We start from the raw sequence: 14,347 nt of genomic DNA on the forward strand, positions 1-14,347 counted from the left end.
AGTTAAATCTGTGAGTAATCTATTATCCCTCCACAAAAGATCAGATTCTCCGATGAATGATCACCTCACTGTCTTCACATGAACACACAGACGCCTGTCAAATTCACTCGGCAGCGAGTCTGACTGCACACCTTTGTGTGTGTAATCCAGATGAGCCGAGAGGTGTGAAGAGATTTGTCACAATAATCTGAGCTCACAACACACACACACGCACACACACTTTGATGGTATTTTTGAGCTACGACTCTGGAGGTGTTGTCATAACCATTTTATTGTTTTTATCCACCAATTTCACAACATCAGAGAAGATCCATGAAGATGCAAACAAGGACAAGTGCAACACTGCCACAGCCTTCAACGATCAAAAGCAAGAGAGAGAAAGAAAGTGACAGAGAAGAAGGAAGAGGAGACGAAGAAGAAAACATTAAAACATTAGACTGTTTGTGTGTTTTTTTATTTTGGGCTCAGGAGCCCAGGCAGGCACTTTACAGCTGTCAGATCGTTGTTGGGGCTGATGTGTTGAGGTAAACAGTGAAGAGAAGCACTGAGGGCATTATATCCAGTTCCCTTCACCGCGGCGGTGACAGGATACGTGTTTAGTGTAGCTGCCCACGAGGGGAGGGGGGGGGATCTATCCCTAACTAATTCTATAACATCCATTTTGAACTCCAGAGTCCCAAGAAAGGATCAAATCCAATGTTATTATTATGTTATACAGAGCCCACTGAAAACACGAGACAACCTGAGCTCAAGGTTAAATGCTTCAGAGGTTAAAGCTGCCTCAGCCTGGAGCTAAAAATCAATCATTTGTTTTAGTGGCTGCCCAAAAGAATGCTGATCAACTCTAATTTGATTATACGAGCCGTCCTTCGGTCTCCACCAGGCAGTCACTATGTGCGTAAGCCGGGAGAAAGCCTGCGTCAGTAATTTCTTTTTGTCTTTCTCCTGATGAAGGCGACATTAATTCAGACAACTGAGAGATGGAATAACTATTTTTAAACGCACATTAACACCAAGTATAAGGAAGTATTCAAATTATTCAAAAGCTCCAGTAGAATGGATTGTGTGGGAACTAAGTCAGCCCACCATGTTTGATTTTCAAGGTAACTGCATAACCAGATAAATGTCACTTTCACCGTGGAAACTTATTTTTCTTCCAGCTCTCGCGTTGTGAAAAAAGTCTTTCTATTGCTGACTATAGAAATACTTCCCATTGCTACTCTATAATCTGCAAAAGCAGACGGCATTAGAATTAGGTTTAAAACATTTCTTCAGTTGTGATGAAGGTATAAGAGAATACGATGCTCTTCCCCAATGTGGGACAAATAAAGGAATTTGAAACGCATGGCGTGTTTGAAATTAATTTATTTCGAGCTTTAGTCATTCTTTCGTTGGCTAACAGAAGCAGCAGCTTGTCGAGCTGGGTCTTTTTCTTATGGATCTGGATCATCAGACTCAAAGGTAAAGTAATAAATGATCATAGGACATCATAGGAATACACTTCATAAACATTACTGTCTGCTCTGTGAGGCTCTTGTTTACCACAGAGACATCTGTGTGTGCTTCAGGCTGTCGGCCCGTTTTGGGGACACAAACTTTATAATACACACATTTGACTTTGTTTCTTCAGTGATGGGAAGTGTGACCTTAGTCATGCAAATATACCTAAACAATCCGTTTGCTTTACATTCAAAGACACAACATAGTTTTTAATCAAACTCACTCAGGCTGGTCACGAGCTCAGTGTTTGATTGGTGCTTTAGTTCCACGTCAAGTGCTTATTTCAGAGGTCGGTGGAGAGTGCTGCTTTGTTTGCGAGGCAAACAAAGGCGCTGCAACTTGACCTTGTGGGTCTGTGAGGTGCGTTAGAGGCTACAGCAGGAGGGGGAGCAGACTGGCACAGAGCAACATTAGCAGAGATACATTACACAATATACATTTATAAGACCACCGTTTTACTAAAAACATGGAATGCAATATATAAAACTCAAAAGTACACAGACGTCACTCAACAGGGTCGTACACAGAAGTAAGAAGTGAACAAAACTCATTTTGTTTCCCATTGAGTGCTGCATTCAGTGTTAGCATGATGGCATCTCTTAAATCATTTTTTCGCTTGAAGCTGGACACAAGATGAGGAAAGACAGAACTTTGTGTCGCTTTAATGTAAAATGAAGGAACCCTTCAATATGACATCAGTAAAGGTTCATTCATAACTGCAAATCAAAGCCTTTGGCCTGAACAACCGTGTGTGTGGTTAACTGGCCCAGCAGATTATCGCCCACAACAGAGCCAATGGATAAACTATGACAGATACTTCTATGATAGTCCTGGTCATCCCAGCCTTTACTGATTCTGTGACTAAACTCTGCATCTCACTGCAGAAGTAAACACATGAGTGGACACCGACACAAAAATCAAAAGAGATACACCACTCTTAACAACTGAACAGCTCCACCTTTTAGTCCGTAGAAGCTCCCGTCCCTCCACAACAACAATACGCCTGTAAACTCCCGAACCGACCTATCAAACACGACCACCCGCGGCCGACTTCTCCCGGTCGCCCCTCACTGTTTGGGGCTGGAGGGGTTGGATCTCTGGGTGGCGTGGCAGGGGTCCAGGGACTCCTTGGTGGCTCCCCCGTACACGTCCACGTCGTGGTCGGTCCAGGGGGCGATGTTGCCGAGCGCCGAGGAGCTGCACTCGGCCAGGGCGGCCACCTCTGCGGGCTTCAGCACCCGATCCCACAGGTTGAACTGGGAGAGTTCCCCGACCAGAGCCTGGGAGGCATCAAACCGACCCCCCAGCGTATCCTGAGAAGGAACGAAGCAAAGCAAACTAAGTGCTAAAGCGAAAAAGTGAGGAGACCAAACTCATTTACTGTTCGACTTTTTCACCTTCCTGTTGCACTGATGTTGTAAGTCATAACCTCTTAAGTGCCGGTGACGTTAACTTGGAGCCGTGATGGACAGAACGACTCAGATTAGTTGTGCTTTGCTCAAAAACACTTTATATTACAGATTCATAATAAATAACGTTGAATAACAATTTGGACGTCGAAGCCCTAGAAGAGAGAAGTTTGGTCTCATGAAAGCACCTCCAGTTGTTCAGATCCTCAAACAATCCTCACAAACCATTTGGAGCATTTATCCCATTTGTGGGGCTAAATCAGACTAATGTAGAGGAAGGGAAGGTATCTAAAGAGCTCGGAAGGTAATATATCAGACCCTGTTTAATTTTTGATGCCTGTTTTCTGCCTTGTAGCTTTCACTCCATTGAAGTGACAAAGAAATATAACAGACCAACGAGTACCAGCAGTTCATCTTGGAAGCAATGAAGGCTGTTGCTGTAACACATGCTTATCTATTCCGATACTATATTTGTGTAATAATAGTATCTCTGAGACAAGGTTGTTGTAAATACTTTGTTGATTTCCTGCTTCAATGAAAGTGAAAATACTTTTTTTTTTTTTTAAATACTCGGCTTCGATGATCCTCCCCTTCAGTCGGATTAAAAAAAACATTTATCTTCCTTTAGAGCACCCATGTGTAGTTGATGTCCCGGGATTTTCCCCAGTAAAATCTGATCAACCCAGACAGCAGCGATTCATCATTCATCCCCAATACAGATTAATAATGCAGTTTCTCTCTCTCTCTCTGAAAAATATCCATTAAATCAAGTCTTCTTGCATCATTGCGGCATCTTGCAGAATTGGACTCAGCTTTCTGCTTTTTATCCTTCATGCAAGGACGATGAGCTTTGGGTTGTTCTTTTGACACCAGTGGGGGGTGATGTCAGATTTCATAATGATTATGTAACATGGGGGTCTCGCTAATGAAGCGGCTCAGTGTGAAGATAAACACCATCAGGTTTCAGTCTATTGGTGTTCTCTCTCCACCCAGCTGTGTAGACATCCATCCATTGACCATTAACCCATTCATCCATTCATCCATCCATTTATTGAGCCGTGAATTCTTCCACCCATCCATCCACAAATCCTGGTCCATCTGTCCTTCCATTCATGGATTCATTCCTCCATCAACCTGCTGCAACAGCTAGTTCATCCATCCCTCATGTATTCACCTATTTCTCCAGCTATTCAACTGCCCATTCATCCATCCATCCATTCTTCTTGATTGGTCTGTCAGTCCATCCATCTCATGTTTTCCTGGTCCATCAATCATTCATCCATTCATCAGATTGTTCATCCTTCCATCTCACCTGTTCCTGTCCCAGTATGAGGACTCCTCCTGGTTTGATGGGATGCCAGGCAGCCAGACCTTCCCCCCTTCCCTTCATCTTCCCCCCCTGGTAGGCCTTCCAGACGCCGTCCCTCAGGGTCCAGCTGACGCAGATGTGCTGCCACTCGTCCTGCGGTAGAGACAGAGGCAGCTGCGCCACCTACAGGACGGACAGCGCAGCGGTCACATCTGTCCTCACACAATGATTGAGTGATTTCAAGTCCACTAAGCTCCAACACATCAAGCTGTTACGGCTCGATATTGGACAAGTGTGGGCAGTGATCAGGACAAAGTGTTGACTTTGACAAACCCACAGTACCCCCTCCACTCTGCCAGAGGAAGTCAAGGCCCCATCACTATAAAAACTTCAGTATTAGCAGACAACATAAAAAAGCAGCTGCACAAAGATTGCCCTGGAGCTGTCTCTCCTCAGTTACATACATTTTTTCTGATGGTGCACCACAAATCCAACAAAATAACCAACTTATGTGAGTTTGTGTTGGATCTGCTTGTATCCAAGAGTGACTCGGGATGAAAAACATTCCACCCAAAGTCGTATTCCCACATGTCGATGTGTTTATTCAGGGTAATGGGCGATGCTTTTCTTTCTTCTGGTTTTAAAATTTTTATGTTGTCCAAGAGCATCCTCTGTTTCACTTTTTCCTTTCAATAGCAGGCAGATATTTTTATTTATTTTTTTTTAAACCAGTGATGCATTAAATGTGTGGTGAAGCTTCGAGGGCGCTCAACGCGCCTCAGGCCGTGACAGACCCAACCCCAAAACCCAAAGCAAACTCTAATCCGCATCGTGTCCGCTGAAACAATAAATTGGATGTGGTGACATTTTAAGTTTGTTATCTTCATCCCATGGCATGAAAAAGTCGGCCAGCCGCAAGAACAAACACGTCTCCATTGCTGGTTTGATCTTTGAATTACAACAAGCTGCTGAGCAGTTTGCTCAGAGCTGTACTGGGGCTACAACAGTATAATAAGCTAATAATGATTTCCACGGCAGGCTCTTTTGCTCAACTAATTAAGAGGAAACCTGCAGGGTACAAAATGTTCATTCTTTTTACCTGAAGCCATTTATTTATAACGGATAATATATACATCTGCAATTACTTTATTCTACTTTTATAACTGCGTCAAATGTCAAATTTATCTTTTAAGCCCTTGAGGGAGGATCCGGGTCGCTGTACCTTGTCGTTGATGAGCAGCTCCACGGGGTTGTGGACGCCCTGTAGCAGCACCAGCTCGTTGGGCTGACCCGGCACGGAGTACGAGAAGGGGGTCCCGATGCCGCCTTCTTTGGCCTTTAACCAGACGCAGGCGGTGAAGGCGTACATCTCCGTTATCTCTTTCCTCACCAGGCCGTACATGTAGTTAGTCCGCATGGGGAAGGAGAGGACGAAGCCATCGGGGAACGACGGCTCTGTCAGCGCTTTGGAGATGCAGATGAAGGAGATAAAGAGAAAACGGGGGGGCAGAAAAGAAAAGAGGGGATGCTTTAATGGCCTTTCTTTGTGTACACACAGAGCAAAGAAACTGCACCAGCTGAGAACTGAAGTGCTTCAGATTAGGATCAGTCTGTAAGTCGAGCTTCTTGAAGCAGAGATGCGTGCAGACACAGCCGGAGAGGTTGAGAGAATGACAGAGAGAATAAAGAAGAGCTTTTTCTTTCCTTTTTAACCTTCTTCCCAAACCCCTCAATCCCCACTGCTTCCACTTCTCATGTTCCGAGCTCCTTTTTCGGTAGTTTCCGCCAACAGTTACCACATATGCCACAAAAAAACAACCGATGAAAACCTTTAAAAACTATTTTAACATTTCTAAGCTGTGCTACTGTTAATTAAAAATCAAGCAAAACAAGCAACCTTCATATAACTAAGAGGCTGTGCGAAGCGGAGGGCAGAAAATGATTAAGTATTTTTGCTTTATTCGTCGAGACCTCGTTGACATTTTCCAACCTTTCGAAGTCATTAATCACTGCGTGTTAATCTACAGCTCATTCTCTGCTGCTGTGATGAAACAGTTTGCCCTCAGTGCTCATTAAAGTTCGATTTTAGCCTTCCTGTGCAACTCTTCCATCTGAGTCAGCTTGGCGATGTTGTTGTTTACCTCACTCTGTCCATCCAAATATCTGTCCCCTCATTTCTTTATCCACCCCACCCTGGACTCACTGTGTTCCAGCTCGGTAACGCGGTGGTTGACGGTGTCGATGCCCTGATTGATCTTCTCGTGTTGGCCCTGGGTTTCTTTCCTCATGGCCTGACGCTCCTTTTCCAACATCTTTATCTTCCTCTCCAGCTCCCCCTCCAGGTCCTCCACCCTCCAGGTGCCCTTTCCACGTCCGGGGGAACCCTTGGTTGGGGGCTTAGGGCCGGGGGAGGCTGGGGAGGCGGGACGGCGGCCGCCTGGTGCTGACGCTGCAGGCGGAGAGGAAGCACCGCCGGCGGGTGGGGCAGGAGGCCTGCCGGCGTTCCCAGCCGGGGTGCTGCTGCTGCTTGGGCCCACAGATGTGTCTGTGAGGTTCAGGGCAGCAGGGCCAATCTCCGCCTGGAGGAGGGAAGAAAAGCATGTAAATGATGGAAAAACACCTCATTAACAGTCGTCGATTTCCAGCTTCAGATTTCATCTTCAAATGTGGAACATGCTCAGTAAACGGCTCGTAGTGTCACATATTAAATCTGGGCTTGTTGCAAGTCGAAGCTGAAAGTGTATTTCTGTAGCTTCGACACAAATAGGCACAAAGCTGTTTGTTTGGGGTTTTTTTGCAAATAGTTCTTTGAAACGTTCTTGCAGGCTTCCATTATTCAATCAATTATTTTAAAGACACTCACTACAGAAACCTAAAGTGCACTAAAGGCAAAAAATCAGCAGCACTTCCTTCACCTCCATTACGTTTGATACATAGTTCAGTTATTCGATTTCCTGATTCCTCCTTTTGCTGATCTATCCAGTTCGAATTTTTAAAATTTCCCTTCCCATATGCTCTCACATCAAAAAACATCCATTGTCTTTTGTCATCCAAAGAATTCCAGGCATTTCCTTTCATAATTTTGCATTTCAATTGAATCTTTTCACTGCACTCAATCATCCAGGCCACTTAGACATGGAGCTTTCTCTAATGTGTTCTCCAATATCATGATTATATTGCCCATCTCCTCTGTTTGACCTGATTGAGCTGAGGTCAATTTACAGTAATCTTTGAAGGGGCACATCTGCTGCAGATCACTGAAAAGGGGAAAAACGTCCATTTGTTCATGGTCACAAAACGTTTTGGGTTTTTTTTTTCTGAGTATCTTCATTGTAGTTGCACAAATGGCCCACAGCCTTTTTTTTTTTTTGGTAACTATTTGTGACAGCTATAGTTGTTATCAGCTGAAATGATGCCGCAGGAACACGATGAAGCAGCAGCAGCACAGAAAGATGTGTGATATTGATCATAGTAGTAGCTCAGCAGTGGCAGTATCAGTATTCATAGCAGAAGCTGAAAAAAAAAAAAAGAAGGTGTTGGTGTAGCAGCAGTAACGAGAGAGAGAGAGAGAGAGAGAGAGAGAGAGAGAGAGAGAGAGAGAGAGAGAGAGAGAGAGAGGCTGCTGTTTGGGAGGATAAGACGTCTGTGAGGGCGATATATAAAATCAAGAGCGCTGCTGAGGCAGGTCTGGATCTGGACGCTCGGGATATAAATTCACACCGACGGAGACATCCTTGCTCGAGGAGGCCTGACAGTGATGCAGTGTGTGTGTGTGTGTGGGGGGGGGGGGGGGCCTTCATATTTCAATCTCAGAGTACACACACACACAAACAAACACACAAACACAGCCGGGTTGGAAAAACTGACTCCCCCACCACCTCCACCTCCACCTCCACCCTGCTTCCTGTCCAGCCAGTCTCATCTTTTATTTATTCCTCTATCCTGCTGTTGGATGCGGAAGGTAGAGGAGAGAGGAGGCTGACAGGATGGGGGGGGGGGGGGGGGATGTGAGGGATGTGAGGGCCAGCAGGTGGAGAGATTTCCCTTGAGGGGTGTTTGTGGGACGCCTGCGCAAGACATAAGGAACGTCTGTGTCATGGGGGACTTGTCAGAAGAGAGGTGAGGTGGGGGGGGGGGAGAAGGTTAAAGAGGGGGAGGGAGGATGGGAGAGATAAGATGGTGATCATTATTTAAAGCCTTTCAACCTTCACACTGAGTATTTCAGCCAACAGTCACCGTGGCTGCAGCACGGAGACACTTTTCATGTTGGTAAATTCAAATTTCTGCACTTTTACCAAAGAGGTTCTTAAAGTTCACTTCACTTCACTGTGAATAAAAAAAAAAAGAAAGAAAAACAGGACAGCTGGCTGATTAATGGAGCTGACTGAATATTTAGAGCCTAAACGTCAGCTGGAACAACAGGTTTGTTGTTTGTTTTGTTTTTTTTTTTAGCCAAAGTTGGGTCAGCCCTGATCTCAGTGTTACCTCCAGTTTCTCAATGCGGTCCTTGAGGTCCATGATGGCCCGGGCCAGCTCCTCCACAGCCCGGGCCGTCTGCAGCTGCGCCGCGGCCGAAGAGCTGACATCATCCCCGGCCATGACGCGGCGGTTGCCGCTCCAGACGCCGATGCTCCGCTCCGGGACGGTCCTCTCCTCCTCCAGGCCGCTCTCGCACTCGCTCAGCTTCCCCGTCAGCTCCCGGATGGTCCTCTGGTCCATGAGGATCTGGTCGTTCTGCTGCAGGACCGTCTGCCGGAGCTCCTCGGCGGTGGTCCGGAGATAAGTCCAGTCCTCGTCGCCGGCTCCGTAGAGCGGCTCGTCCGCCTGCTGCTGCTGCTGCTCCCGGCGCTGCCTCAGGTCTTTGGTCTTGCACTCTCCGACGGGAACCGGCGTGCAGATCAGCCGGCTGAAGCTGAAGTGCTTGGCGGAGCCTCCTCCGGTCTCCTCGCCGAGGTTGAGCTCGTTCAGAGTGGGGACTTCCAGCCCGATGCCTCCGAGCCCGTTCCCCCCGTCGTAGGACTCGGCTCCGTGCAGCGCGCCCAGCGGCCCGGCGTGCGCCACGGATCCGGGCTCCAGGGGCTGGAGCAGCGTCGGCGGCGTCAGGGTGCCGTTGTCGCCGACGGGGGCTGCCCGTTTCCGGGGATAGACGCTGGCGATGATGCAGATGACGGCGCCGAGGAAGGCCAGGGTGCCCGCTCCCACAAGCACCACCACGAACTTCATTCCGACTGCGGAGCCCGACGGAGGAGATTAGTGTGCCTCAGCACCGCGTCACACCGGCACAAAGCGGAGCGGCGCTGCCGATTTCCGTGCGTAAAACCGGCGGCACCGCGCTGTCTGGACCGGAGATGCTCCGACTCCGACTCCGTGTTGCTAAGCTGCTCTCCTCCGCTCCGTTACCATGGGGACCGCGGGAGAGGAGGAGCGAGGCTGTGGGCATGCGTCAGTCAGAGCAGAGGTGAGCAGCCGAGGCGGTGATGGAGCCGTGCGTGTGCGTGTGCGCGGCAAAGAACAGAGAAGGTCACCGAGAGGCTAGAAACAGGACTGCGCCCTGTAGATGGGGGGTTGTACGGTGGCCCGAGAGTTCAATCCACTGCAAAAAAAAAACAAAAAAAACATGAAAATGGACAAAAAATAAACTCAGAAAACATCAACCAAACAACAACAACACAATGAAACTGTTTCCAGTAGAAACTAAAAAGTGATGAACCCAACAGTGGACGTGCAGAGGACATTGAAGTTGACCTTTGACCTTTTGATAAAACAGCCATTTTTTTTTTTTTTTTTGCTTCATTTCCCTTTTCACGGGGCCAACAGTGTATTTATACTGCCAGTCATGGCGTTCACAATAATCTGAGCTCAGCATGACATCACAATAAGAAGGTTGTGGGTTCGGTTCCCAGCCTGTTGCCTTTCTGTGTAGGTTTCCTCCCACCGTCCAAAGACGTCATGTTTGGGTTAACAGCTGACTCCAAAGTGTCCGTAGGTCTGAGTGTGAGTGTGAGTGGTTGTTGGTCTCTGTCTGTCTCAGTGTGTTGGCTCTGTGATGGACAGGTGACCTGTCCAGGGTGACCCCACCCCCCCGTCACCCAGAGTGAGCTGGGATTGGACAAGAAGATGTAAAAGATGATTAAATGTCATTTCAGAAATAAAAAGGGACAAAATTGAAATAAAAGTTAAAACAAAGAGTAACAACAGGCCTTGTGTTGTGCAGAACGCGTCATCACTCATGCACCTTCACATATGCACACACACACACACATCTGAAATTACACAATCAGGCAACTTGTTACTGACAGTACTGAGAGCGTCGCACAATATGTGAAGTCTGCTTGCATTCACAGACGTGACAACACATTTGATGTTGCACAGCTAATCTACAGTGAGCAGAGCGGAAGGAAAACAAGAGGCTGCAGAAGAGGAAGACAGATAAAAACAAAGACTGTGATTTCTTGGACTGAGGGGGAGGACAAGGAGAAAGTGCTTTTCTTCCCCAAGAGGCCGAAACAGACTAAAATTCACCACCGCTGCCAACAGTGATGATCTGATCCTGACAGCAAACAAATAATCTCTTCAAAAGTTTTTCTTCTCAGGGCGGGTGAACTACTTTCAGACAGTTTGCTCCTGACATCGGTCCAGCTGAAATCAAACTCTCCGGTTCGCTGCAGCAGTGGGAACCCGTTTCCTGCCAGTCAGGGAGCAGAAATCAGCCAATTAGCACAACATGAAAGGAAAACTCTAACCTCAGACACACGACCTTAGAAATCAGCCCGTGGTTCTGTGAGGCCAGCAGTTGTTTTGAAATAAAATGCCAAAATTTACTTTGTGAGCACGCAAGTAAACACTTTTCTTTGACTAGCACACACTTAACTTTGTGAATTTTCCAAAATGTCACAAAAAACCCAAAAGCTGTTCTGGCTGCAAAATAATACTGCTCTGAGCTAAATGCTAATTCAGCAGCTCCAGTGTATTCAGAAAATATTCAGACCCTGCCAATGTTTTAATGACAAACTGAGCAAAAAACAAAAATGAATTTGAAAAAGTATTAAAGTGGGGGAAAAAAAATTAAACTTTTTCAGACATTTTGAGAGTGGAAGTTTAAATCAGGTGCTATCTTTGATCTGCGGCAGACGTTAGCGCTGTTCCCTCACAGCAAGAAGGATCTGTGCGGGGTTCGGATGTCCTTCCTGTGCCGACGGCTGTTTGTCTCCATGCGACCCCGGACAGATTAACAGTCCAGGGTGAACTCCCAATGTCAGATGGGATTGGCTCCACCCCTCCAACCGCCCAGTAGGGATAATCCGTAAAGATAATGGATGAGGTTTGAGAAGAACTCAATTGACTGGACATGAATTGAAAAGGAAGGATGGGACGTGATGACACGTGGAAGCGGGACTGTTTGTGTCCAGAGGGAGAGCTTCGTCCAGCTCTGAGCAAAAATATCCAAATTCACAAGTTCAACTGGAAATGGCTCGTGGGACACACTGTGTGGAAGAGAGTGACTTGTGTTTGTGATCACTTGCATGTGTGAAGCCCTCAGGATGAATGAGCTGCTGGTTTTAGACTCCTTCTGTTTTTAAATATCATGGCTCCTGGTATGACAGCTGTGCACTCGAATGCAGCAACACAAACGATCCTTCTCATCACTAATTGTCAGGAACTGACAGTGTGCTGAAATCCAAACTGGGGTTGGACTCTCGGATAATAAAGGTTTGTTGGTTAGTTGGATCTGTGTCCACATGAGTCGGCTGCAGCTCTTTCTTCAGTATGAACTCCAGACACGCCTCCAGCTCTGGTGGGCCGCTGATGTTGATGGCTTGATGCAAACTGAGAACACCGTCCTTCATGGTGGTCTTTTTCCACTGGAATCATGTCAGGGAAAGACCAGCAGGAAAGAAAAAAAAAAAAAACACTAAATTGAAAAACGGTTCAACATCATGACTGTCAAAAACACCAAGAGGGACTGCTGTATATTTTACCATCATGTGGCAAAACAACAAATTACATTCATTTATGATGTTTTCAAAGTTGCAAAAATATCTGGTGCACATTGTGCATTTTTTCAGGATTGTACACTTGGAAGTGGATGCCAAACATGTTTCACATTTCTGGGTCTGAAAGCAGCGTCTGGATGATTCACCTGGAGGATTTCCATGCCTGCAATGATGTCCCCTGTTTTATTTTTCTTTTAGGACATATGCTCTGAAGCTCTGACTCATCATACTGCACCTCTCAAACAGATATGGCCACATTGGTAACAGGGGCCATATTGCATGTGTGCCTTTGGATTATTTTCACATTCAAATGTACGACACAGGACTTCATGAAAACTGCAGGTTTTGGGGAGGAAAGGGGCCAAAAGTGAATGATTCCCTTTAAAGAGAATCATGTGAATATTCCCACTGAATGCAAAGAGGTTGTAAAATCTGGTAAATTATATTCTGGGCCTCAGAGGGACATGTACAATTATTATTATTATTGTTGTTGTTGTTGTTGTTGTTGTGATTCTTCGTAGGCCTCACTGGTCGCTGTATTGGGCTGAAATGGAAACAGCTCGACCTTCAGAGGAAGCTGCTGCGGCCTGTCTACAGAGAGCTGAACAGCTTCTCCCTAACATTGTTAACACAAACATTTTCAGTCATGACAGTAAACACAACCTTTTTGTTTCCATATAGCTCACACATTCTTGTTCTTGGACAATTTGTATGCTAAATTGAGCGAGTTTGGTTCATCATCTTGTCTTCAACAAAGTTTTTACTTTACTTTACTTTACTTTACTTTACCTCCAGCTGAACCTCTTCTGGTGCAGAAGAAACATGGCAGCTAAAGATGGCATCTTATATTGTGACAGACAGGAAGTGGAAGAGGCCACCTAATTGGGCCAAAGGGGGGGGGGGGTCTGAATTTCAGGCTCCTTTTAAAAATTATTTAAAATTATTTAAAATTATTTAAAAGGATAATTATTTCTTTTTCTTTTTTAAATTGTGTTCCTTTATTAAGATATCTGTTAATATTAAGATTCATTTGTGATATATAGCTAACATAACATATCACCCCCCCCCCCCCATGTCTGTTGATGGTTTGCCTTTGTGGAAATAAATCTTCAGTTTGTGTCATTTGTTCAGTCACTTATGATCAGTATTTTACAGTTTCCTGGGTGTTTAAAGGTTCATCCATGTAGGTTTTAGATTCTCTGATTTCCCTTTTTTCATATTTGAAAAATCACTTTTGGAAAACAAATAAATACATTTTTGTCTACGCAGCCTCACTCCTCGGTCCCTGACAATACTCTGAGGGAACATAACGGTGTATACAAAGAAAATAAGAGCTGAATTTTATCGTGACCATTTGGAAAATACCGATGAATGTCAATCAAACCTGCTGGATCTCAGTCCCCATGTTAAAAAACAGTGAGCGCATCTCACATGGAAACATTTGGATCACGTCCACCACAGTCAGAAGCCGAGCCAGCTCCAGGCCAGCCTCCCTGCGGTGGACATTAGCCCAGATTTTGGATTAATCTCCACAGGTGGCTGATGCTGCACGCACACACAGATGTGGGTCACTCACATCTAACCCCCCATGACCATTTTCATTTAGTCTGACTCATGAGCCCAGAGACAGGACGGACAGACTGGGAGACTTTTGGCTCTCTGCCTCTCTTCATTTTACAGTCCGAGCCGCAGATGAGGGAAATAAAAAACTGCCGGTGGAAACGAATAAAGCAGCTTGAACTAGATGTTAATATTCACCACAACAACAAAACACTCAGAGATGAACACCCAGGAGTGACGACCTTAATATCACCCCGAGCCTCAGCAGCCAGGCAGCTCACACTGATGCTGAGCATCACAGCGGCTCAACAGCGTCTCTCTGTGGGACGTCAGGAAACTGCAGCAGAAATAAAACGCTCAGTAGTTTTGTTTTGCTTTTAGTTTTCATTCCAAAAATCTTGGACTTTGCAGACTTGACGAATAAAATGTAAACACCTTGTTCGTAGATTTATCATTGCTGCAGATCCAACAACTGCTGCAGCTAACACACACTTCACCACAAAAAGACAGTCCAAAACCCAGTTGCACACGGCTTATTGATACACATTTGTTAGCTATGATCCCATCGAGTGGCT

At 45.9% G+C, this 14,347-nt stretch overlaps 1 protein-coding gene across 1 annotated transcript; it reads right to left on the reverse strand.

Moving 5' to 3' along the window:
• Positions 1-335: 335 nt before the first annotated feature.
• Positions 336-10,188, reverse strand: nptxrb (neuronal pentraxin receptor b). The gene is made up of 5 exons (XM_029503709.1): positions 8,704-10,188; positions 6,422-6,797; positions 5,441-5,682; positions 4,222-4,401; positions 336-2,813 (listed from the first exon to the last, which is right to left on the reverse strand). The coding sequence occupies exons 1-5, from the start codon at positions 9,439-9,441 to the stop codon at positions 2,568-2,570; spliced, it is 1,782 nt and encodes a 593-aa protein (XP_029359569.1). The 5' UTR covers positions 9,442-10,188; the 3' UTR covers positions 336-2,567.
• Between the last annotated feature and the right edge of the window lie 4,159 nt (positions 10,189-14,347).

Source organism: Echeneis naucrates, chromosome 1, assembly GCF_900963305.1.
Source record: "Echeneis naucrates chromosome 1, fEcheNa1.1, whole genome shotgun sequence".
Classification (NCBI taxonomy): Eukaryota; Metazoa; Chordata; class Actinopteri; order Carangiformes; family Echeneidae; genus Echeneis; species Echeneis naucrates.

Coding starts and splice junctions, on each gene's coding strand:
- nptxrb (XM_029503709.1), bottom strand. CDS start 9,441: ATGAAGTTCGTGGTGGTGCTTGTGGGAGCGGGCACCCTGGCCTTCCTC. Junction 4,402..5,440: donor AGCTGCTCATCAACGACAAG/GTACAGCGACCC, acceptor TCCGTCCTGTAG/GTGGCGCAGCTGCCTCTGTC. Junction 2,814..4,221: donor TCATACTGGGACAGGAACAG/GTGAGATGGAAG, acceptor GTTCCTTCTCAG/GATACGCTGGGGGGTCGGTT.